The 25,737-nt window shown below is 55.3% G+C and overlaps 1 protein-coding gene across 2 annotated transcripts; it reads left to right on the top strand.

The window, feature by feature from the left end:
* The first annotated feature begins 14,081 nt into the window (after positions 1-14,081).
* LOC134151632 (AN1-type zinc finger protein 5-like) lies at positions 14,082-25,250 on the top strand. 2 transcript variants are annotated; one of them, XM_062596358.1, is made up of 7 exons: positions 14,082-14,131; positions 14,410-14,601; positions 16,708-16,881; positions 18,293-18,383; positions 19,094-19,212; positions 20,913-21,023; positions 22,893-25,250. In XM_062596358.1, the coding sequence occupies exons 3-7, from the start codon at positions 16,731-16,733 to the stop codon at positions 23,039-23,041; spliced, it is 621 nt and encodes a 206-aa protein (XP_062452342.1). In that variant the 5' UTR covers positions 14,082-14,131; positions 14,410-14,601; positions 16,708-16,730; the 3' UTR covers positions 23,042-25,250. The 2 variants fall into 2 exon arrangements, with proteins under 2 accessions (XP_062452342.1, XP_062452341.1); XM_062596357.1 differs by having other exon boundaries at positions 18,290-18,383.
* Positions 25,251-25,737: the final 487 nt, after the last annotated feature.

Genomic DNA, 25,737 nt, shown 5'->3' with positions numbered 1-25,737 from the left:
CCCATGCAGAGCACGTTTCGCAGACGCCGGTTTGCAGCGGGGTCTCCCTGCGGCTCTGCGACGGGAGAGGCGGTTTTACCCTCTCACGCGTGAACAGCCCGAGCGCTCGCTTCCCTAAGATGGTTTTGCGGAGGTTTAAATCCAGGCCTCCAGAGGCGAGGGGTTGCGTATTAGCAAGCTGCACCGCTGAGCGTCTCTAATTAGGGCTTGGCAGTCTCCGGCCTCATCTCCGTAAGCACCTTTTTGGCTGCTGCTCTGGAAAAAAGCCGTGCTCGAGGACTTAGCTTTTTACATAGCCAAACCTCAGGTTAGCCACCCACTGCTCCGAGCACGAGCCGCCGGAGAGGCAAACAGGCTTCTCCCACAGCCCCGGTGTCGGCGGGCAGCCCCCGGTCACCTGGGCCCTGGTTCCGGACCTCGTACGAGACCCCCCTCCCCCGCCTCTGCTCCCGAAGCTGCAGGATGAAAGCAGTGATGGTCGGTGACCCTCCCTGTTGAGGACTGATCCGGGGCCTTTCCCGCTCCCTACCTGGGTCTCCCAGATGTTCCCCCCCCCCCCAGCTGGGTGCATTTCAGGTAATAATATTGCTATGGGAGCTGTTTCCTTAAATCCATCTCTGTTACCGCAAGCAGCTTATCACGAGAAATTCTCTTCCTCTCTGTTCTTTTAATACGATCCCAGCTTAGCAAAGCCCAGGGCTTAACTGATGCCCCTAAAGTGCAAGTGAGGAGAGGAGCATTAAATAATATGAAAAGCCCAGCACAAAGAGCCGGGCTTTATTCGAACAGCTCGTCTTCCAGGGAGGGATGGGGAGGGATGAGCAGGGCCCGGCCCCGCCGGAGCGCCCCGTCCCGGGGGGCTGCCGCGGAGGGGGATGCTCAGCAGGACCGGGGCGGGTGCTGTGCCGGGATCCGGGCTAGCTCAGCTTTATGGGTCAGTGGGTCAAGGGAAGCTCCGATATTTTCAGCCGTTTCTTCTCCCCCTTCTCCCCCACCTCGGGAGCGGAGGGAGCGCAGCTCGGAGATGTGCCAGCCCTGAAGATGCCCCCGACACGCGACCGAGCCCCGCGGGGGCAACCGTGCCGGCGAAGCCGGCGATTCTCGGAGGACGGGATGAGCAGGGGGATGAGCAAAAGATCCCACCTGCAAGAAGAGCTGGGAAAGGAGCAGGTCGCCTCCCCCACCACCACCACCATCCAGCCCCACACTTTGGGAGCTGCCTGGAGATGCCGTTTCAGGTACCTGCTCCCTGGCTTTGCACGCCCGGGGCCGGAGGGACGGGCAGGCTGTGCCTCGTGGCCCGGCGATGCTGGAAGCCCGAGCCGGAGGGGAGGGCAGGCGGCAGATCGCCTGGGCCCTGCTCCGGATCAGAGCCGCGCTAGCCTGCTCAGGGAGTGCTCCAAAGGCATTTCACCCCGCTTTGATTAAAACCTCCCATTCCACCCCAAGTGAAGCAGCTCATTGAGGGTGTTGTCGAATTATCAAGAGTTGCCTTTTTCTTTTCTTTTTCTTTTTTTTTTTTTGACAGAAATATCCCCATTTTTCAGAGTTTTCCCATCTCAGTGCCTTTTCCTTCTGCCTAAATTAGTGCATGAGGTTCAGGAAACCACACTGCCCTTTGCAGAGGCAGCGTTGCACCCAGAAATGCTCCTTCTCCATGTTTTGTACCCCCACGGCCAGGGTAGCATCTCCCAGCAGCTGCTGCCCCAGCACAAAGGGAAACAAGTGCCGGAGCTGCTACCGGGATCACGGTGTGCACGGTGATCCTCACTGCTGGGCAGGTCCCGCTGACCGTGCTGCACGGGACGATGCTCAGGGCACGATATTTGTCAGGCAGTTTTCTGAGATCATCGTTTTGGGCCCGGCTTTCCAGGCTCGCTCCCGTCCCCGATGGCGCAGCTCACCTTGGACTCCGCTCTCGGCACGGCATCGCGGCCGCCTGCGTTGCTGGGGAGACCGGCCGTTTTATTTACCGTCAGGGTTGCGATAAGGAGCGTGAAAGGGGAGGCGAAGCACATGGTGTCCAATGTGCCTGACCCACTTTCTGCCGCCCGGGCGCTGCTCACCATCGGCTATTGGATTGCAATGGCGAGCGATGCTCCGAGCTAGAAATGCACAAGCAGAAATCGCTCCCATAACAGCTCTGCCGCCTGCAGGGAGCTGCACAACTGGGGCTGCCTTTCTGCTAGGTTTTTTTGGGCCATCTTTCTCCTGAACCCTGTTTTCTCCAGGCTGGAAGGGAAAAGAGGAGAAGACATTCTGGGACTGCCTGTGTGCAAGCAGCATCGTGGCTCGTGCTGCCCGTGTGTCGTGCCAGCAGCAGTCGCCGTGAAAGCCGGCTCTGCTGCTTGGGAAAGGGCTGCAGGAGAGACCCATTGCCCATCTCCAACATCTTTCCGGCTGGATTACTCAGAGGAGACTCCCTACAGTTGGGGTACAACCAGAAAAAGGAAAAAAGCCTGTTTCTGGGAGGAAACAACAGGAACCGTCCCCGGCAGAGCTGTCCGGGAGCCCCCTGAATGCCCCAGAGAAGGTGGCATGGGGGGAATGGTCCAGAAGAAATGTCACCTGGACCATTCCCTCCATGAGAAGCTGCTTCCTCTCCAGTGGGGAAAATCCCATGGGAAAAGGTCCCACTGGTGGGAAGATTTCCAGATTTTTCATCCAAAAATAAAAAGCCCTGCTTTGGCAAGTGGGAAACTGGCTAAAGCCAAACAAGCTGGAGCCAGCGGAGAGGTCTGATGCCAAGAACCTAGAGAACATAATAAAAACTCGCACAAAATCCACTTCCAGTGCAGGCTTTCCTAAGGACAGGGTTTGCTCCTCTCTGCCCAATAAAGAAATACAGGAAGCTGAGTCCACGCGAATACATTTGGGTAGACCTCGAGGTCCGGCTGTGTTACACCCCCTCGGCCACGGGTTTTCCTGGAACGCCGTCCCTCGACAGCTGGCTGGGAAGGGATGAGGATGCAAAGAGCGGGCGCTCCGGCAGCCAGCCCTGCCCCTCGCGCCCGGCCGCGGTCCCCGCTGCAGCGCATCCCCCCGCCAACGCTGGCACAGTGGCCCAGATCTGCCATTTCGCATGGCTTCCCTGGCCTCTCCCCGGGGCCGGGGTGCCGGCAGGCAGGGCACTCGCGCGTCGCCTCTCACGGCAGCCCCACTAATCCGACATGACTCTTCCATTAGAGATGAGCTGCCGGCAAAGAGCTTTTCGGTGTAGGCATTAACTCCTTCTCCCACCCTGCCCCTCCCCGGCCAGCAGTGCAGGGTGCAAAGGCATCAGCTCTTGCTGGGTTGTTGCAAACCCCAGCGCCTGCATGGCCCGGGGTCTGCAGGGTGCCGGGGGTGCGTTTCACCCTTGGTGTCACCCAGACCCCACCGGCGGTCTCCCTTCCCTGCGGGACCCAGCTCTGACCCTGCACACGGATCCCCCATCCAACATCCCCTCCTCTAGCATGGAGGAGTTGGTGAGGCAGCGGGGCGCCGGGCTGCACGAAGAGCCCGGCAGCCGCAGCACCGCCGTGCCGCCCCGGCCAGCCGCTCTCCTTATTGATGTTCCCCCCTGCTGTTAATTATCGGCTCCAATTTAGCCTGATCAGAGCCAGTCTCCCTGCACAGGGCTTCTCTTGTTTTTTATTGCCCTCCCCATGGGGCGTTCGCGCTCGCGATGAGCTACCACCATGCCAGGGCGAGCTCAAGGAGTGAGAGGCTGGGGGTCCGGCTGGGGATTTGCCATGAGCATCCCGGGAGCGGGGGGCCCCCGGCGAGGGCTGGGAGCTGCCCAGGCCACTGCTCCGACCGATCGATCGGCCGCGGCACGCTCGGCATCGGGGGCTCGGCGGGGAGCACGGGGACGAGCCCCGGCAGGGACCCGATACGCGGCCCCCGCCCGGGCGAGAGAGTCACAGCCCAGAGGTGTCAGTCTGTCACATCCGATGTGACACTGCGGAGGGCGGGGGGACGACGGCATCGGCTCGCTCCAGCAGCCCACGCCATGGAGGAGCCTGGGCTGGAAACGGGGCGCCGGATCTGCTGCCCAAAATGCTCCCTTTGTCCTCCTGCCCCATGGCAGTTGGGGGGCAGCCACCCTCGTGGCGTGGGGTAAGAGCTGCTCAGAAGAAGTGACAGCGGTCCCTGGTCCCAGCTGGGGCCCCAGCACCCTTCCAGACAGGGGGAAGCAAAGCAGGCACAGGACCACCGGCTCCTGCCTCCCTCTAGCACTTGGGGACAAGAGGCAAAGGCAGAAGTGGAGCTGGGGTGGGCAGGGATGTCCCCACAGAAGGGCTCTGGTGACGTCCTGCTGCTCCTCTGCCCCAGCTTTGCTCTGGGTTTGGGAGTGAGGCCGGAGAGACAGGCCTGAAGGGAGATGTGGGGAACATGGAGGAGCCCAGCGGGAAGGGATGACTGCTTTCAAACACACAAAAGGTGCTGCAGGAAGAGATGGCCGACCCATTTTTGGGTGCTCGGCAAGCAGACGAGACCAACAGGCTCGGGCTGCAGCGAGAGGATGTGGCTTAGAGCTGGGCTCGCGTCTCCGCAGGGTCCTGCGGCACACGGGGGCTATGATGGGAAGCAGCACCGCAGGGGCCTTGGGGAACAGGCTGGCTGCAGTGGGGCTGAGCCTGCCCTGACGGATGCTGGTGGTCTTTTGGATGTTAAACCCTGGGAGATGCTGGCAGGGAGAGGATGCTGTAGGCAGTAGCCATGCCATGCCTTCCTGCTTGCCTCTCTTCATCTAATGGAGGCAGGAAATGTTGGGTAAATTCATCCCTTTGCTGCTCTTCCCAGACCTGACCAGGTTGCTTCCAGCAGCTCAAGGCACAGGGTCTGCCTCTTGGTGGGGACCAAGACCCCATCTGTGCCCCATCCTCTAGTGCCGGTCGTGGTGGAGAGCAGCTGGCCACCAGCCAAACGGGCCTGGCACTAATCCTGCAGTGCCAGGGACAGATCCTGCTCCCTGCCGGGGTCTGGCCAGCTGGATCCCCCCCCACCCCAGTGCTCAGCCCTGCAGCTGGGGAGCGGAGGGTGGGTGGTGGAGGGTGAGCGCAGGTGCAGCCGCAGCTGGTGCCGGCATCTGTGCCTTGCGTGAAAGCTGAGCAAAGCAGAGGCTGGAAGATGGACCTGGCCTCGTGAAGCAAGGTTTGAACCAGGAGGGAGGACGGTCACTCCAAGAACCACTCTAGGAAATATCCCAGAATGGCGGATGGTCCCATCTGGATGGTTATCACGTCCCCAGGCTAGAATGGGGAAACCGAGGCACAGAGCAAGGCTGGGACCTGCATGGTGCAAAGGATCTTGGGGATTTGCTTGTTAGCATGGGGCTGTGCAACAGGCAGAGATGGGGTCTCTGTGGAGCACCTATCCTGGATCCTTGTGACCTTCTGGCTCTGCTGCCCTCCATCTCTGGATCTAAGGGGAGCTTTAGAGCTCAGAAGAGGATTTAACACTCATGACTGTCCTTGTAGCCAGGCTGAAAGCCCAGCCCAGCCAGGGTTCACTGGCCCTATGGCTGGGAAAGGGGTGATGCCCAGCACTGGAGACACTTGGGCTCCTATCCTTGCAGCCTCTCACACAGTCCCAGTGAATGTCACCCAGGGGCCATGTTCTCCTGTGCCACTGACGCAGCAGTGCTGGAATTTGGTGAGCCGAGCGGAGTTGAGGCACAGAGTAGAGGAACAGCGCAAGGGCTAAACAGAGCTTGTTGCTCAGGCAGTGGTGTTGAGAGCTGTGGAGGGCTCTGGCTGTGATCTTGCATCTCCTGATTCCTTGGGAGAAAGTGAGCTCGCAGCCACTGCTAGTGTCACCCGTGAGCCTTGGGACCCTCAGCCAGGCTGAGCGTGGGGCTGTGGCTGGGTTGTGGGTAGGGAATTGGGCTCTCCCTGGGGCCAGGTGGAAGCCGAGGCTGGGATCCCCTCAGGAGCAGACCCAGAGTAGCAGGACGTGGGGCTGGCAATGCCACTGGCCAGGTCAGTGGGGACAGACACTCTGCCAGGCTTGGTGGCAGGGGAGATGTCTTTGCCCATGATGTGGTTTCATTTGTCCTCCACTGCCAGGCATCACCTCAGGATGACATTTCATCACCACTAGGGCTGGCTGGGATCAGGGGAGTGCTCCAGCAAAGGGGTTGTTGGATGAACATGGCCAAAAAGCCACGATTTCCTCCAACCACCCCTTGCCAGCCCTGCTGAGATGCAAGGAGCGAGTTGTCCTGAGGGAAGTTTTCCAGCCAAGGGTGATCGAGAAGCAACACTGGGAGGGGGGGGTTGAGCTGGAGGAAGGACCAAGCCCCCCATCTGCTCCTCTTGCTGGAGAGCGCTGCCCATCTTCTCCTTGCCATCCGGTAGCCTACACCCCCTCCCCATGGCCCTGGGGCTGTGAAGGACATTTGTTTGCAGCGGAGAGCAGTAGGCTTGCAGCCCCGTGGTCCCCTGGCTCCTCCACCGAGGAGCAGCTGGGCACGGCGTGTCCTTGCCACGATCTTCCACATCATGGGCTGGCTGCAGGAGCTCTTGGACTTCATGCCGACCCAACCTGACTCCAGATTGAGATCAGGATGTCACATAACCCAGCTGCGAGCATCCTGCCTCGCAGAGGCAATGCTCCGGTGGAGATCTGACCTGGATCCGAGCAGCTCTCTCCTTGCGGTCACCTCCTCTGTCACAGTGCCGCCAGGAGAGGATGTGGGCCAGCTCGAGCGGCGGGACACGGGGTTTCGTTAAGACCATCTTGCGGTGGGAAAAGCCCATCCGGGCTGGGCAAAGGAACTCGCGTGCTCGTGACATGTCCACCGCTCATCCCAGCGGGCACAAGAGGAGGCTCTGACGGAAGAGCTGGCCAAGCCGAAGCTCAGCGTTTTCCCTGTTCGCTTCGGAGATGGTCCACGCGGGAATTCACCTCTTCTTTTACGGGCTCACCGACATCGGCCAGACGGACCCGGAACGTCACACGCCGGCTGCATCTCTCCGCTCCCTTTCTCCTGAATAAATATCCAGGCCACGGAAGAACCCAGCCGGGATTGTTTTGGAGGCAGGTCCCGTGCGGAGACGGCGGCCAGCTCCGGGCTCGTTTCGGCATTGCACAGCTCCTCAAGCCTGGGGGCCACGTCGGCCGCGGCGGCGGGAGGCCGCCGTCCGGGCGGATTTCACGGTGTCCTCTCCCCCCCTCCCCGGCCAGCCTGGCGGCGCCGCTCGGAAAACGCCGTGGCCCCGTCCCCGGGCGACGGGCTCCATGAAATATTCAGGCCGTTTAGTGCGGTTTTCGTGTCGGCCTCGAAAGCGCCATGAATATTTCAAGGGCGGCCATTAAAATTGCATGGCGGCGGCAGCTCGGCAGCAGCCGGTTAACGCCGCTTCCGCAGGAAGAAGCCCCTGGGCCGCCGCCATCGGGGTCTCCTCGTCCCTTTGGACACCGGGCCGGAGCCGGGCTCCTTGCCGGGCCGCCAGCCGGAAAACGCTGGAAAAAGCGGTCGGCAAGGAGGGGCGGCGGCAGCGGCGGCGGCGGCGGCGTGGCCCTGTCAGGACGCGTTAGGCCGGCGGCGCGGCGGCGCGGCGGGGGCGGCGGCGCGGGGAGGCGGCGCTCGTCACAAGCCATCAGCGCAGCCGGGCGAGCGGCCGAGGCGGCCCGGCGGCGTGACGGATGCGCCGCGACAGCCGCCACCACCGTGGGGCCGGGGGCGGCAGTGGCGGCGGCGGGGCGAAGGGCTGGGGGGATGGAGGTGGGGAGGAGAGAGGAGAGGAGAGGCCAGGCTGGGGGCCCTGAGGAGAGCGGGGCGCCCGGCAGCCATCTTGGGCGGCGGCCATTTCCCGCAGGGATGAGGAGGGAGGGCGGCGGGTGCCGGGGCGGTGGCGTTTCTCCTCCCCGCCGCCGCCGCCATCCCGCAGGGCCGCCCGCCTCGAGGCCAGCGCGGAGGCCCAGCCCCCCTGCTCGTGCGGATGGCTGGTGCGACCCCCAGGCCCCATGGCCGTCAGCCGTAGATCCACAGGCTTTGTTAGGTGTCTCACGCCGGCTGTTCGAGCCCCTCGCATCCGTGTTTGAAGGTGCCAATGGCTCACGGTTCCCAAGGCTTCTTTCCGAAAAGCTAATGGTATCCCGAAAGGCTCCAGGCAGCTAGGACGCTGCGGCACCGTGGTGGTGGCTGGCAGCCAAGTGGCTGCGGGGAAGGACATCGGACTGCTCATCCCACAGAGGTCTTCTCCATCCAAGAATATTGTGTGGGACTTTGTTCCTCCCAATGAGCAAAACCACTCAAACAGCCCCAGCATGTCCACCGTGGTGGAGAGGGGCAACTCAGGGCAGCTGAATCCCTCAGGAGGGTCAAAGATCCAGCAGGGACACAGTGCTGACATCCATCTTGGACACCTCCAAGTTTGGTTGTGTTGCCTTCACCCTGACCACGGTGTGGTCACGGAGCAAAGCTCACTGCTGGCTATTCCTCCTGGCATGCAAGGACGCTCACCGGCTCCCTGCCCACTTTAGGATGAAACCCTCCTCCATGGTCACAAGTTTTCCAGGTCAGTCCCTACCAGAAGAGATTGCTCCCTTCTCCTCCACCCACTCTCATAACTTCGCTCTTCCCGTGTTTATATAACAGCGACATCTCCTGCAGACCGGGAAGTGAATTGGCCAGGGAGAAATAATGAGGATAATTCGAGTCATTTGGGAAGATGAGGTTTGCGAGGTGCCCAGCATCTTCCACCTTTTACATGTTGTCTCTAATCATCCGCAATCTTGGATGGCCATTGATGGAGCCCGTTGCTGTGGCGACAGATGAATAGCCCTGGGATTGTAACATGCCAAAAAAGTGCCGTCCTTCCATCCAAACAACAACAACAACAAAAATATCATTTTGTTCAGGAAATTAAGCAGTTTGCAACCAAATAGCAGTGTCTGAAAGGGCTCCTGCGTCTGCTCTTTCCTCTGGGCTCCCGCAGCTGTGTTGGGTTTGTCAAGAACATGCCCAGTGCCCCAGTGAGCCCTTTGTGAGCGCCGGACGAGGAGAATGCAGTAATTGCAAGGGGGTTTCTAACCCACTGTGCCTATTAAAGGGTTTTTTACACCCCCCGCACCTGTATTTTTCCCCAGATGTGTGTCATGCAGGCAGGGAGTGCCGGGCATTGTGGTGAGGGGCTAGCATAGCACTAGGTTAATATGTTAACTGCGCGAGATTGGAGATTGAACCCCTGAAGCCAATGCAGAGAAGGAGGTGATGATGGCTGGTGGATGGTGCAGGGCAGCAGGTCCCACTTCTTGCTTTGGAAAGCAGCAACTTCAGCAGCTGGAGGAGGGTGCAAGAACAAGGCTTGTTCCTAGCTCCAGGAGGAGGGTGTCCAGCTGGGAGAGTGAGAGGACTGCTAGCTTTGTCTAACTTATTGTCACTTGTGTCATGGCATTAAAACACTTTTTATGGTTTCATTTAAGCTCCCTCCTAGTCAATGTAATCTAAGCCAAAAAGTTCTTTTTCCCTCCCTCTTGCTGCTCTGGGAGTATCCCTTGCTGTGGTTGCTGGAGATATACCACCCCTGAACTTTGCCTCCAGAGCAGATTACATGGCCCATGCAGGCAAGGCTCTCACGCTGGGATGTGGGGTGACTTGGGGGACCACTCACCTTCCCTCCTGTCCCTCGCCGGTCAGTGGCTCCCCCCTGCCTCATACTGGCTTATATCTCACAAATTACACATGTAACTCTCCACCTGAAGCTGTGAAACAGGGATTCATCCTGGCTTTGGGTTTGCCTTTGAGGGTGGCGGTGTCTGACCCTCATGATGTTAGAAACCACATGCAAAATCTCTGCCAGGTCTCATGGCACATACTACACATACTCTACATGTGTAATACATATTACTGCAGCATCACACACTCTGAGCTGGTGGTCTGCTCTTCCTTGCATCTTCTGTGCTCCCAAATACCACCTGCCCAAAAGGAGATGTAATAGTGTAATCCAGAGCTGTGTTACCTCCAGTGACCATCCTGCAAGAGCATAAGAAACCAAACACCCATCGGGCAAGGATGCTGACAGCCTGGAAGAGCCCTTGGATTTGAGCAGGATGGGACCAAGTCCTTGCGTGCTGGGGCAGCTGAAGAGGAGGAGGGAGAAGTGGACATAGGAGCATGGACAGAAAACTCTTTACAGGGTGCTCTGAGGATGAGAAATGGGCCAGGTTTCTATGGCCCTGGCTCCTCTTTGGGTAGCAGCCCCTGGCAGTGCTTTACCAGCTGGTCCCCAGATCTCTTCACTCTCTTTGGCTGTGTAAGAGCTAGATGGAGACCCATCTTGGATACACAGGAAAATGAGATGGTGGAAGTGGCTGGGAGATTGACTCTACAGGGAAAACAAGCTCAATAGACTCTGCTGAGTTGAGGGATGCATGTGTGCATGTGTTCGTGTGTGTTTGCACGTACATGCCTGTGTTATATGCATGCATGGACAGGCGTGTGGAGATGTAAGTGTATGTATTCATATATCTGAGTGTGTGCAACCAAGCCAACAAACCAGCTTCTGCCCTAGAAGAGGCAGGCAGGGTACTGGAAAAATTGTCCTCATCCTTTAATTGTGCTGCTTTGATAACAGTGATAATTGGCTAGAAATCGATACTGTTTTGCTCCTGCTTCTCCTATTCTGTCTCCCCCAGCCCTCCCCTCCCTGGACGCCTTACTCCCTTAAGTGGAATGACATTTAAATGCTCTGTGATAGTCATTAGATAACCCAGGCAGAGAATTGCTTAGGAGGGGGTTGATGCAGACAGACAACGGCCAGAGATGGATGCAGCTTCCCTCTCCCCTCCTGTCTAGCTGCTGCAGCTCGAGGGCAGAGCGAAGATGATGCTCCAGCAGCTCTCCCTGTGCTGTGGGAGTGACAGCGGTGAACACAGGGGAGAGCAGAGCAGGGAAGAGACAAATACGGACAAATACAGGCTGGGTTGGCCAGGAGCTCCCTCCGGCTTTGGCTCCAAAAAATTGTGCCAAAGCATCACGGGAAAATATGTATTAATAGCTCTGCTGCTCAGCCTGACCTGCTCTCCATGCTCAGCTGCAGCCCCCGCTTGGTGCCCTCTCCTCCCAGCGAGGTGTCCCCCTTCCCCTCCATGCTACCCCGCTGCTTCTAGCCCCAGGAATGACCTATGTTTAGTACTCAGCCTCCCCAGCCTGGAGCTTGTGCTTGCTGCTGCACTGGCTGCCACACTGGCAAGGCTGTGCTGGCAACTGAGCAGTGATGAGGGTGGTGGAGAGGACAAGATGAAGTGGAGATGGCAAGTGCTTCTTTTATGGATGTCCAGACACGCTGGGCTCTTGTGGGGGCTGGTTCATCAGTGTAACGGGGGCTGCTTGCCGTTCGCAAGGCTGAGGAGGGTGGCCCGCTCGCCCCATGACAGGCAGGATGGAGATGTCTGCTAAGTCATAGAGCCACTGGTCTCCTTGCAACCAGCCCTGGACTGGCCGTGTTTGCAGAGCAGCCCATGTGCTTCTGCTGCCCAACTGAGGCTTCTTTCAGCTCCTGCACCCCTGAAAGATGGAGTAACATCCCTCCTACCCCGCTGGAGTTTATAAAGAGAAAGGGACTCAGGGCAGAAATGCAGCAGTGGAGAATGCATAGAGACTCCCCAGGACCTGGGGGCCAGATGCACCCTCATTTGGGTCTGCATAGCAAATACTGATGTTCTACAGGCCCCAGGCCCTGCTAGGTCTGGCCCAAGGGATCCTCATGAGCTGAGAGATCCTCATTAGTCAAGCCATGCAGAGCAGAGCGGGGGACTCATGGGGATCCTGTGCCCAAGAGGGACCCACTCTGCTCTACGGGGCTGGCAGCAAGCAAGGGATGCTCAGGTGGGTGCATGGGTGCATGGATGCCCACCTTTCTGTGGGGACCTGGTGCCACCTGGTGGCCACCAGACCATAGCTATGGCCTCTGCCAGAGCCACCTTCCCTGTGGTGGCCCAGGAGCTGCAGAAGAATCAAGGAAGAGCAGTTGAGTGGGCTCGGGCTACTCCTCTGGGTGCTTTCCCACCCTTGCCAGCCAGCCCAGTGGCACAGCGTGCCTGGAGCAGGGTGCTGCCAGAGCTGGGGGCTGCCCGAACCAGGTTTAAGAGCTGCCTGAGGGTTAGGGCTAACTCGTAAACTTTTTATTAGCCCCTGGGCCTGTGGAGAAAGTGGGGCGACAACCCCATTGGGCAGCAATGGTAGAACTTAATGGTGGCTTCTCAAGGTTTTTGCTCCCAGTTACTTGCCAAAAAACCTTCAATGCTGACTGCATGGCTCATGTGAGCTCTGCCCCTGGCAATCTTTTCCCCTCTTGCAGCAATGCTGCCCCATAGCACAGGTGTTTTTGCTTGCAGCTGCCTCCAGGTGCAGTGAAATCTGCCCCTGGGCACCTGCAAAAGCAACTCTTGAAGTTGCTGGTTCAAAAGTAACCCCTTGAAGGAGGCTTGGACCTGGGATGCAGGTACACACAGGCTCACAGATAAATCAGTCTTGTAATGACTTCTGTCATCTCTGACAACATCTGAGGAAGGTTTTGGGAAAAAATAGACATATATATATCCGCGAGGGTTCAGAGAAGAGCCACAGGAATGATTTGCTGTCTGGAAAAGCTGCCTTGCAGCCTGAGACTTAAGGAACTCGGTCTATTTAGCTCATCAGAGGGAAGCTTAAGGAGCGGCTCCACTGTAGTGATTCCAGCGGAAGAAGCTCTCCCACACTGCGGCTCGCCAGCAAAGGCAGAACCAGACCTGGCGGCTGGAAGCCGAAGCCTGGCAAACTCGGAGGGGACGTCAGACACGGCCGACAGCAGCCTGCTGCTGGGGAGAGCGCGGGGGCCTCAGCCTTGCTCCTCGGCTCTGGGGCTGCTTTTGGTCCGGGTCTGCCGACCTCGTTCGGAGCGAGTTTCTGCTCCTTCTCCTTCCACATGCAATGGAAATAAGTGTCTACACGGCGTCCTGCCTTCTTGCACCACCTCCCCCTGGCATCCCCGTGCGACCCGCATGCCTCGCACAGCGCTGCCCCACTCCACGAGTCCCTGGTCACCCAGCCAGCGATGGCTGCTTGCCCTATAGCTTTGGGGGCACTGGGGAGGTCTCAGCCCCCACAGCCAGAGGAGAGCACGTTCCCGATGCCCTCCCCTATAGCTAGGAGAGAATGTAGGTTTCCAGTCCCTTCCTTCTAGCTGGGGAAAAGGTGTGTAGCCATCTCTATAGGCATTGGAGGTATGTATTCCTGACCCCCTCCCCTATAGCTGGGGTCCAAGTATGCCTCAGCCCCTATTCTTAAGGGGGGCTCCCAGTCCGCTCCCCTGCATCCAGGGTCCAACTGGGTCCCAGCCCCCTCTCCTGTAGCCAGCGTCTGGCTGTGTCCCAGCCCGCTCCCCTATAGCTGGAGCCCAGTCGTGCCCCAGCCCCTATGACCTGAGCGGGGTCCCAGTGCCCTCCCCTATAGCCATGGTACAGCTATGTCTCAGGCCCCTACTGCAGGGATGGGGGTGGGGGGTCTCCAATCCCATCCCCCTCCCCTATAAGTGGTGTGCAGCTGTACCCCAGCCCCTATAGCCAGGGGGTCCTAGCCCATTCCCTTACAGCCAGGATATATACCTGCCCCAGCCCCTATAGCCGGGGGGGGGTCCTAGCCCCCTCCCTTATAGCCAGGGTCTGTCTCTGCATCAGCTTCCAGCCACTACAGCTGGGAGTGGGTTTCTCAGCCCCTATAGCCAGGCGGGTCCTGGTCCCTCCCCTATAGCCAGTGTATATCTACACCCCAGCACCTATAGCGGGGGGAATCACAACCCCCTTCCTTACAGCCAGGGTCTCTCTCTGCCCTAGCCCCTATAGCTGGGGGGGGGGGGGGGAGGTCTCAGCTCGCTCCCCTATAGCTGGGGGTGGCTGCCAGCCCCTATAGCCAGGTGTATCTATGCCCCAGCCCCTATAGCAGAGGGATCCCAGCCCCGGTCCCCCCCCGGCGGCCGGGCGCGGAGCCCCCCCCACCCCGGGCCGGGCCGGCCGCCTCCCGGGGGAGGGCGCTCGGCGGGCCGCGCTCCCGCCGCCGCCGCCAGCCACCGCCATGTTCCGCGGCCGCGCGCCCTGCCCGCCGCCGCCGCCCGCCTGAGCTGCCCGGCGCGGCCCGGCGCGGCGGCGGCCGCCACCGCCGGTGAGTGCGGAGCGGCCCCGGGCGCCGCCCGCCGCGCCGCGCCGCGCAGGCCGCAAAGCCGCGGCCTCGATTTACTCCGCGGGCGGCGGCGGCGGCGGCGGCGGCGGGGGGGGGGGGGAAACTGAGGCAGCGCGCGGCTCCGGCCGCTCCCCAGCCAGCACAGCCGCCCCGGAGCCCCGCGCCGGCCCCGGCGCATCCTCGCCGCCGCGGTTAGGGCCTGGCGGGGCCCGTGTCTGCGCGCCCGGGGGTGACTTTGGCTTCGCTGTTTTTTCTTTCAGGTCGGGCTTTGGCCGCCTTTGGCCGCGTGGCCTTGGCCTTGAGGGCCAGGAAGCAGCTGGAGCAGCTCGGCTGCAAGGTGACTTCCTCAGGGCGCCGCGGATCCCGGCCGGCAGCGCTCCTCCGGCCCGGGTAGGCCGGGAAGCGGCGGCGGCGGAGAGGAGCGCGGAGCAGTGGCCGGGAGGGCGCCGACGGTGAGTGCGGCGCGGCTGTGCGCGCCCGAGAGGTCGTGTTAGCCGGTGTCCCCCCTCGGTGACAGCCGCGCTTCTTGTCTCCTCCAGGCTGTAGCTCCCTGCGCGGAGGTGCTGACTCAGGGACAGAGCAGCAAAAAGAGGAACAGGTTAGATCTCCCTTGAGGGTCTTTGCTTCAGCTGCTTTAGCAGCAAGGCTGTGCGCTGCTGGGCTCCTGCGACCAGCTGCGCAAGGTTTCCCACAGACCGCTTGCAAGCGAAAGCTAAAAATGTTCAAAAGTAGCAGCTATCGTCTCTTTCCGTCTCTCAGGACGCTCGAAAGTATAATCTGCTTTTGAGAAGGTAGCTGCAAGGGGTCGTGGTTACCGTGCTGTTGTAGTCGCAGGGGTTCGGCCTTCCAGACGGGCTCTGTGTTAACCGCAGCCGTTGTGTAAGCTCTTGCAGAGAGTCAGGTGCACGCTCCTGGCTGGCTGGGCTGAAGGAGGGGTTGTTCACTTCGGATCGAAGGATTGCCACAACGGGAGCAGGAACGCTGGTCTGAGCTCTGCAAGAAAACCCCATGTGCTGGGTGTTAGTACTGAGAGCGTGTACGGGGAGTACCGGTTATCACCCAGTTGAGCACAAGGAGGAATAAGCCAGAGCCGATTCACTTCCTTCCCGCAGGAGAACTCAGGAGAGGGCAATTATTCCATGTTCCTGTTGTCCTACTCCCTTTGCAGAGCAAGTTTTGTAGGAGCGTGGAAGAAAGCAGTAGAGTTAGCTCTCAAGTTGTGGATGCTTCATGCATTTGCTGCACTTTGAGATAGAGGAATGCTACCGGGGTCTTCCTGTAGCAAGGACACGTGTGGGCTAGGACCACTTCTGAGCTGGAGCCACCTGCTCTGGTGCCTTGCAGACACCCACTTCCCTTACCCTCTGCCGGAGCTAGACAGACTGCAGCACAAGTTGTTCACGCAAAGGGGAAAGGGGACCAGTATGGGGGGGCGGGGGGGGGGCTGGCTTTGCTCCTCTTCCTGAGGAAACATCAGTGAAGGCAGGGTGGAAATCCGTATTGCAAAGTTTCAGTTGCACGGCTGAAAGGCTTTTTCCATGTCGCTCAGGGCTGGGGACTGCTCTCCTTTTCACCTCACATAAAGCTGTAGTGTTGGTGCTGTGGTCAGTGCTAACGTTGAAGCCGGATTTTACCCTCAGAATAATGTATAATTTCTGCTGTGAGTTTTATCTCTTTGTTCCGTCTAGATTGGTGGGGTTTTTTTATTGCTGGGAGCTATGCTTATGGTTTTCATTTAAAGGGGTCCAGTGCAGTTTGGCTGTGTAAATACCACAGCAGGTAGGGCTGGAAGGGATGGCTTCCTGGTTTAGTAGGCAACTTCATATAATCCAGAGAGAAATTACTGAGATTAATTTTGAAACTAGGTTCACCATTCTAACCATTCCCCTTGGGAAGCTGTTCCAGAATTGTACCTTCCTGCTAGGAAGAAACCTTATTTCCAGCCTAAATATGTTAATATCTAGTTCCCCTTACCTGTCAGTGAATGTCAGGAAATACTTGAATACATACAATTTGGGAGTCAATAAATTCTTTCTGCTTCACTCATAGAATTTTCCTGAGAACCAAAACCAGCTTGAAATGGAAACAAATGCTGTTAAGAGTAAAATGTAACAAATTAACCTGGACACTGGGTGTTTGACCCGCATTCTTTGTTTTAGTGTTTGCAGGAGTCATTAGTCACTCATACGATGGCACTTCTTGTAAACGTTTGAGAGCTGATCATTCAGGTCTTACATGCATGCCTTTTACAGTGAATTAAGTAAGCCTTGTTGTGCAAGGAGGGAGTCACCAAGAGCCAGTTACTATTGACTTTTTAGATAGTCTCTGGGCAACTTAGGGGCAGCTGAGTTCTGAATTAAGGGCATTAGGACCCGGATCCTGTCCCTGCGTAAGAGGCCTGTGTATCTTTTGCTCAAGGGAGTCGGGTCACATTGTTGTGTGTGTGCAGGAACTGGACTCTCTTGGGATCTTTTGTGCTTCTTCCTGATCAGCTGCAGTGTACAATGAACTATTTCTTTGACTGTAACAGCTGTCTTGTTTTTTATTCCTGTTTGTAGCTTGGCTTCTTGGAGGAGAAAGGATGGCTCAGGAGACAAATCAAACCCAGGTGCCTCTGTTGTGCACCACAGGCTGTGGATTTTATGGCAGTCCTCGGACCAACGGGATGTGCTCCGTTTGCTATAAGGAATTTCTGCAGAGACAACAGAGCAGTGATCGGATAAGCTCCCCAGGTAGAGGATTTTTGTCTGAGAAATCTGTCTTAAATGGATACCTGAATGCAAACTATGTTGAGAAGCTAGGACAGAGCATGTGCAACCTGGTACTGTCCACAAGCAGATTTACTCCCTTCTAGAAGACTCAGATCTTTACCTTTTCATGTAGACCCCAAGCCTCTAAATCAAATAAGCCTTAGGGCTCTTCAGTGCCCTGTCAGGGGGTATTCTTTGTTATTCCAGCTGTCTGTGAAGCACTGTCCCAAGCAGAACCTTCCAGTAAACTGTAAAACTTCACTTGCTCTAACAGCGGCCCAGATCTTTAGCTATTACCTGCTTCTTGAGCTGTGTAGTGGTTGCTGGAGACTGTGACAAACCCTTCAAAACTAGTGAAATTGAGATGAATTTGGCCCTTAGGGTTTGGCTAATTTTCTCATCTTAACGGGGTTGACAAGCAAAAGCAATGAAATAAAAGGTTTGGGTTTTGCAGCTAAACATAGCCAACTTATCACTGAACTGAGAATCAGGTATGTACACAGAAAGGATGCTCTTTCCATCTTTAGCAGGATTTTCTCTTGCTGGGAGTCTGTTCAGATGCCCAGTGTACAGACATTGAGAAAATGCCTGCTAGAGATCTTCCATGGTTTTGCTCCTGAGCATAGTAATGGCTTTGCTTAAATTACCCACTCAAAATGTACGTTAAGAACACTGCTCTTCCTGACAAAGGATTAAACACACAGGATTTTTCTAAAGATCCTGACTTAAATCCCCAGCTGCTGTAAAACAAAATGTTTCTATTGAAGCCAGTGCTTTTTGACAACTGGATCTGGTCTTGGAGTTGGAAAGTAGCACTGGATTCAAGGTAATTTGGTACCTGTAACACCTTTATTTATACTGATAGGAGAGCATTTATACTGATGTGGAGTTTACTTTGTAATGCTGAGAAGGGGAGTCAAAGAATGACAGAGGTGTCAGGGTGACTGAAGCTAGATTTAGTCAAATGTTTAGCCAAAAACACACAGTAATGGAAAGTGCTCAGCATGTGACTCAGAGTAAACACTCATCCATCAAAACCTAGGGAACTGGATAGGCCTCCATAAATGAGGCCTTCAGTTCTCAGAAAGATGAGCAGCTAGTTTCAGAAGGATGTTCTGATCCTGCTACAAGGAGTCATTCCTGATCTAATACAAGAATAGCAGCACTGGGGCACATTTAAGGTCCATCCAGACTTATGTCTGGAGATGGTATAAGAATAGGGGAGTTGGGAGTGATCCCAGCCTGGGTGTGCCCTCTGAGCTTCTGGCAGGCAGCAGGAGGTTAAAGGCTGCTGAAAGTGCTCAGTTCTGCTTTTGCCATGGCTGTCAAGCCACTGAGGAACTTGCTAACATTTCTAAGCGTTCACCAAGGTTGTGATCTTGTTTCCTAGCAGCCAATGGTCCCAACAACAGCCCTGTGGCTTCAGATTCAGTTGCAGGGCCATGCGCAGAGGGAGACTCCACGCCTGAGGATGTGAAAGCCAGGTAGGGGCATAGTCTGTGGGTGGGTTTAATGCCCGGGGACACAGTGCCCTTGTCCTTTGTATGGCCATGGATTTCTGTAAAAGGATGGGTCGGAGTTCACAGTGACTCTAATTTGACTGGAGGCTTGAGATGTCCTTGCTTATGATGACTGCTGCGTGGAGTTAGGTACCAGAGGGTCAGCAGTAAATTAAAATTCGTAGTAAAACAAGCAGCATCCTAGTTCTTCAATAGCCAGTGCACCTTGTTGGTGTGCTGTTTCATTCATTGTGTCAAGCTGTTCAGATTCAACCTGATCCTAACATGCAGCACCTGGTGATGATCCAGTCTGGAAGCTACAAGAGCATAGCTGGAGACCTCAATCATATTTGTTAGGAAGGAAGATACTCTCATTGAGCTCTGCCGTTGCATTACAGTCCTAATTCATAGCTGTTATCCTGGCCCTGGACTTCGTGGGCTTTTTACTGTTCCTTTGGCTTTGAGATGTAACTGGGTAGAAAAGGAAGCTGAGATCATCATAAGTTCATTCCATTTATGTCTGTGGAGAACTTTGACCGAAGCCTCAGAGGCAATTGGCCTGCTGTACTGCTGAGCTCCCTCTGAGTGTAGTGAAATTAACCTTATGGACTGAAGATCTCTCTCACATAACTGATCATCAAAATAAAATACTTGTGTTTGCTCTATGGTTTGTTTGTTTGTTAAAATGCTCCCAGTGCGCAGACTCCTGTGACCCATCAGATGACGGCCATGAGCATATCCAGAGAAGAAAACAGCAATGAGTCAGAAGGATTTGTTAAGACAGACGAGGTCTCATCAGCGTCTTCTTTGTCAGGTAGACCGATTGGTTTGGCCTTTGTATGAGTCTAAATTACACAAATCTAGCAAGTCTGGTTTGAGCAATAAGTAGAATACTGGCCACTAACTCTGAGGAAGAGTAGTTACCTACCAGCAATAAAGGTGCATCTGGGAGGGGAGCTAGAAGAAAACAGTTTGCGTGTTTCTGAAATAAGGAGGAGAGAAAATGCTCTGCCTGAGGGCAGGCCAATGGAGATTGCTTTGTGAGCTGAGAACTGAGTAGGTGCCAGCCCTCGACTATCTGGCAGGAAGATAATCTTCCATGACGCCTATCTTTGTGAACGGTAGAAAGCCAAGAGCATCCCACAGCCTGCTGCCTGGCTGTTGTTGGCAGCACGCTGCAGTGTTGTGCCATCTCTCTCGAGGGATGAGTGGAGCTGGATTCGGCACAGTCTCGGGAGAGGAGTTGGGACTCCCAAGCTCTGTTTGTGACAGTGCCTAGTGTCTTGCGTGACGGCTGCTGGCCTGCCTGTTGCCCTGTATGATTTGAGGTGTACCTGCCCCTTGGAGGAAGGGTTAACGTCGTCATTTTGTTTGCAAAGTGGATCCCGTGAAGTGACAGAGGAGTACAGGTGTTGCTGCCCAGCAGGGCACATCCTCCATTTGATCAGTTGCAGGATGAGACTTGATGTTGTAGTGGAGTTGTAACCAAGTGACTCTCTGCGTTGGAGACACCCTCCCCTAGTTGTAACTCAGGTTTGCTTGAGTACAAACCTAAAAAAACAGGTTGTTAGCTGTTAAAACGCAGGCATCAGTCACTGACTTGACTATGAGGTTTGGGTTTGGTAACTGCTTGCCTTCAAGCCCAAGAGACAGCTTACAACAGGCAGCGGGGAGTGACTATCTGATGAAAGAGAGACTTGGAAGAACCTGTCACTCTCTTCTGATTGCCTGTGGGTTTTCTAGAAAGTTGTTCAGGGTCAGATCCGCAAAGCTGTTCCTGCATCTGACTGTTGGTCTCCTTAGCCTGATTTTCAGAACGGTGTGCATTGCAGGTTTGTCTCTTCTGGCAGTTGGGGCCTGTCTCTCCTGTTGGCTTCCTTAACCTGCTTAGGTGCTGTTGGAAATCCTACTAAGCGTCAGTGACCTTTAACAATCTGGCTTGCGGAGCTCAGTTTTCCTTCTGATAGATTAGAGACAGTGATGAGTATCTGTGTAAAGCATTCTGAGACCTACATATGAGGAACACTTACATAAGAGTCAACAAAAATAATTACTAGTACCTTCTTATAAGGGGTTAACTTTACAAAGATTAACTCCAGGCTCAGATGTGCAGTTGAGTTGCTGTACGGCAGCCAAGCTGTAGTGACTATCCAGATGCATGCTTAACAAGCGCCAGGTAATTCTACTTAGCGTCACGTTACCGTACATATGCCGTAGCTAAACCTTACTAACTCCTTGTTTTTTCTGAGCGTTGCACTTAGGGAATTGATAAAGAGAGAGAACGTGAGGCTGTGCAAGGTGCAGGTCTCTATTTGTGGAACAAGACAAATCTCATACCTTGGTGTGATATGTTCAGGTTGTTAATGTTGGGGCTAGGGGGGTATGCTGCTATGTGTACAGGTGTCTGACTGGCACGGACTCAGAATCAGTAGGGCCTCAAGCAGCTATTGGAATAAAGCTACTATGTTGCTTAACTTACCAAGAAGGATAACGAAGCTCTTGTCTCTGTTTCAGGTAGTCTCCTTGAAATATCCCAGAACACAGCTGAGGACAAGATGGCTTCAGAAAAAATGAAACAGAAAAAGAACCGCTGCTTCACTTGCCGGAAGAAGATAGGGTTAACTGGTGAGATCCTAATTGTGGTGAAAATTGCCTGCAGCCTAAGTAGTTTGGTTTCATAGCCCTGCAAACAGATCGCCTAGTGTTGTGATACTAGCTGGATTCACAGGGTTGGCATGAGTCAGTATCTGGAGGTACCCCTCCAAATAATACCTTGCTTTTCCAAGAAATGCTGCTCTGGGAGAGGTGGGAGGTAAGCATCTGATCTTTGAATTGTCCTGCCCTAGACAGAAACATGGGGAATTTGATGCTCATCATCAGTTTCCCTGCCAGCCCTTGTATTCAAAATGGATGGAGCAGTGGAGCAGTAACCTTCTGCCGCTTGGCAAAAGGTGTTGTAGAAGCAAAGGCAACAATGAACATGCTATTGATCTAACTCTGCTCCTGTTGAAGTCAGCGGTAAAGCTTTCGTAATAGTGGCACGAGCTAAGTTAGACCAAAACTGAAAATCCCACTCCAAGACTCATTCCATTTGTTGAAGTTGCTTGACTTCTGCTATTAACTTTGTTAGAGCAGGATCAGCCTCTCAGTGTTGAGCCTGTAGAGCTGAAAAGTGAGAGGTGATGAGGTGATGTGTCAGGTGACTGGTAAGAATAGGAAAAGTGGCCCTGGAAAGGAAATTCATGAAGCAGTTAACTTGGCTGTGTTTTGTTATTAAAAACATCACTGTTCTGTATTGACTCTGGCTTTTAGTTTTTCCCTGGAAAAAGTTAACCCTAGAGCTGTGCAGGTCACACTGTTCTAGCAGAGCGCTCTCCTCTTTAGCCTACTTAAGCGTGTTCAGCAGCCAGCAATTGCACATGCCTTTCTGTTTCATCAATATAAGCTTCTTTGGCAGAGTTCAGCCCACAAGGATTGTCTAGCACAGCACTGTGCAGACCAAGCTGGAGATTTCAGGGTACTGTTACAGAGTAAATACAGGTTGATAAGCCTGGGATGGCAGTGAAGGCAGGGTACTCTGCACCCAGCCTTCAGCTCTGCAGGGAGAGCTGTTTTCCTTGATGGGTGCTTCTTAAGAGCTTAAAGTGAAAAATCTCCTCTTTAGGAGTCAACTTGCAAACAACTCCCGTGAATTCAGAGCATTTAGGGTAAGATGGCTTTTCCCAGATGAGTAAATTGACATGTTTGCAGCTTTTACAGCCTGTAGATGTTACAGGAAGGAGCACGATCCACTGGGGGTAAGATGGGGAGCCAATCTGCTATCCCGCAGCAAATCCCTTTTCTTCTCTGTGCCTCAGTTTCTTTGTGTCTTGAGATAATGGCAGAACTTCTCAGCAGCATCATTTCCAAGTGAAGTGATTAAATTACACATTTCTGAGGCCCTAGAAGCTTGAAAGCGATACTAGTGGGGTGAAGGTTTTGCTGCCTGCTGCCTTATTGCTGGTCAGTCAGCTTTCTAATCACTGTTGTCGTGATGCCTCGGGAGTCAGGCTGGCCTGGAGGGCTCAGCTCCAGCTCAGGCTACCTGCTTGCTGCTGCCAGAACCTGGGGAGCCTGGTCTGGATTAGAAATCTCTTGCTCTGTTGTCTCCAGTGATTGCATGTCCTTATCTCTAGGCAATGTGGAGAACAGCTGTTCTCGAGAGCTTATCCGACTGCTGTGACAGCTGGGCCTGCTGCAGAGAACACACGCACTTGTGACAGTTTCCCTGAGAGCAGCTAAGCCAGAGGAAACCTAAGAGCTACCCAAAATCTTTCCCCCACTCAAAGACTCGCTTCCGTCGATCCTGGCCAGTGGGCCCCTCTCATTAGTCTGATCTTCTCTTTCTGAACTAATGAAGTTTCATGGCCTAGCAGGGAACTGGGCTCTGCCACCTTCCTGTCCTGCTGGACAGAGATTAACGTGGCTTTTTCTCTTTGCCGTTCTTCCTTTCAGGCTTTGACTGCCGCTGCGGGAACCTGTTCTGTGCCATTCACCGGTACTCAGACATGCACGCCTGCCCGTACGACTATAAGGCAGAAGCAGCTGAGAAAATCCGTAAGGAGAACCCCATCATCGTAGCTGAGAAGATCCAAAAGTTGTGAAGGAGGCTGAGCAGCTACAGCCACATGGCCTGGTGCTTCTCCCTTTCCTCCCAGTGTTTCTACTCTTCCTCCCAACCCCATCAATGGCCTGATGAAACCTCCAGCAGCAGACATGAATCTACACCCAGAGTTGGAGAGTCCTCACACCTCTTTGGCAGAGATTTGGGGTTCCTCCTCTCCCTTCCTGTCTGTCCTACAGCCGCTGTTCAGTTGATCCATTTTTGACCAACTTCCAAATGGAAAAGGGATTGTCACTGCTCCTCCCACCGCCAGCACTAAGACCTTTGGACTTGTCTTCCAGCAGGGTGGTTTGCACAGTGCGGGCAGCAGGGCTCCGCCAGGCAGCCTGTCGTTCAGCCTGCGGCTCAGTTCTGCAAACCTCCCGGGACTAGTAGCTAGTGTCCGTGAGCTGTCTCCATCCTTTGTACCCTCTGCCCCGTTGTCTGTTTGTGGCAGATGTAGAAACAGGAGCTGAGGAATCCGGGCCGCAAATCTACCCTCTGCTCCGCCTGAGGTGTCCGTTTTTTGGATGCAGGAAAAAGAGTTCAATAGTTTTAATGCCCCAAATATCCCCTCACTTCTCTTTGAGAAGCTGTTGTTGAAGCAGTTGGATCATTAAGCAGCAGAGTACTGACACAGTAAAGTTACTTTGTGGCTTGCGGTGGCACAGACACGCTCCAGCCACAAGTGAGGACCTTTAGGAACGTACCACTCCGTGCCTCCTGCCTCTCGCTGCTGGGAGGGAGCTGGCCTGCGGCGCCTGTTCCTTCCAAGGACTTGGCTGGCCTGAGGGACACCCTTGCACGAGCCTTCTGTGGGCTTGGAACGCTCCTCCCTCACCCCCTACGTGATTGCTGGCCCCTTTCCATGCGAGACTGGGTGTAAGACGGCCTCTTCTCTCCCCTTAACTCTCTACCTTCTGCCTTACATGATTCTTTCTCGTCAGGGTTGTGCACAAGGCTTAGACCATCAAACCTCTAACCTTTCCTGCACGCTTACAAGTCTTGGAGACCTGTTTCCTCCACTGCAGACTTTGCTGATATTCAGTGAGAATCCTTCTTTCCTATGAGCATATTTACTCTGAAAGTTCACTCAACCTCTTTGCCCTCCAACCTCGCCGCTTGTCCCTGCGGGAAGACAGGGAGGGCCGGGTCCCCAGGGGACATGGAAGTCACCATTGCTGCAGTTAACCCTAGGGCACTCCTAAAGCCGAGCAGAGGGATCTGGGGCACTTGGAAAGGCACATGGAAGGCCCTGAGGTGCACCGAAAAGCAAACAGAAGGCTCTAGGGCACACAAAAAGTCACATGGAGGGTTCCGGGGTGCGCAGAAGTGCACACAGAGGGCTCTGGGGCTCTCCAAAAGGCAAACAGAAGTCTCTGGTACTCGCTGAAAGGCATGCAGAGGCTGCTGGGGTGCAGTGAAAACCAAAGCGGAGGGGCTCTGGGGTGCACAAAAAGTCACGTAGAATGTTTAGGGTGTTCTGTCTCTCTCCCAACCCCAAACCTAGCTTCTGGTCGTGGGCCGAGCCTCAGAGAAGGCTCTCATCGACGGCCCAGTTAGAGGAATAGCAACGGAAAAACCTTTCTGCAATCTCGCCCTCTTAGCAGCCCCTTTGCAGCCCTGCACCAGCAGGAGCTCTAGGCTTCGTGTCTCACCTAACCCCTGACAGTGGCCTCAGCTGAGCCCTAACTACAGCTGGGGGGGGGGGGGGGAGGGAGATGGGGAGAAACCTTTTTGTAGGGCTCCCCTTCCACCATCCCTCAGGATTGCATCATCCACAGCTTTTCCAGGAAGACTCTTCTCCAGGCTGTTCTTCCCGGGATGCTGAAAAGCCGAGAGCCAGGCCAGCAAGGCTGCGGTGACTCGGTCTCACAAGCAAAGAAATCCATATGGGTCCCAGGAGAAAACAGCAGCCTCTGCCCCACTTTTAACCATTCCACATGTTTTAAGCGTTTCCTTCAAAATTGGCTCATATCCTGGCTGCAGAAAGCTGTTAAATGCACCGGGCCAAACCACAAGCTGGTGGAAATTGGTGCAAAAAGCTTGCAGACTTGTGGGGAGGGACAGGGAAGCAACTCGCTGCTGCAGATGGGACGGGAGAGCCCGGACGCCGAAAGGCAGCCAGCTGCTCCTCAACTGCCTCCCTTTTTATTTTTCTTAGAATGAAACCAGATCTGTAAATATTAATATATTCTAGTTTGCTTGGATGCTGTAGATGGTTCTTTGTGTGCATGGACAATTCCTGGACTGATGCTGGTCTTTAGGGTATGGAAAAGGGGGAATTTCTGCCCTAAATGCCCCTCTTGTCCCCAACTTGCTGCCAGTTCCCTCCTCAAACTGTGAAGTCCTGCTCCTGCCCTGTGCAGCCAGGTGAACCCGAGCGTCCTGGCTGTGCCTTGCTTTGGCCAAAGCATGCTCTGTGCCTCAGTTTCCCCACTGCTAATAGGGGAGCCTTGGTGGTGAGCCAGTCTGGAGCTGGACTTGTCCTCACGCCGCAGCCCCGGCAGGGGAAGGAGAAGCAGCCCCCCAACTCACAGCCTTTTCAAACAAGGGCGACCGCTGCAGGGAAGCAACCGTGCAGCCTTGCAAGCATGCCAGCCCTGCTGGGAGGAACGCTGCAGCCCTGCAGCATGCACAGCCTGCAAGTGATGGAGAAGGAGGGGACAGCAGCCTTGCAGCATGTCCTGCCCGTGA

Source organism: Rhea pennata, chromosome 27 (genome assembly GCF_028389875.1).
Source record: "Rhea pennata isolate bPtePen1 chromosome 27, bPtePen1.pri, whole genome shotgun sequence".
Classification (NCBI taxonomy): domain Eukaryota; kingdom Metazoa; phylum Chordata; class Aves; order Rheiformes; family Rheidae; genus Rhea; species Rhea pennata.
Note: the sequence above shows the minus strand (reverse complement) of the source record. Positions and strands in the feature narration are given on the sequence as shown.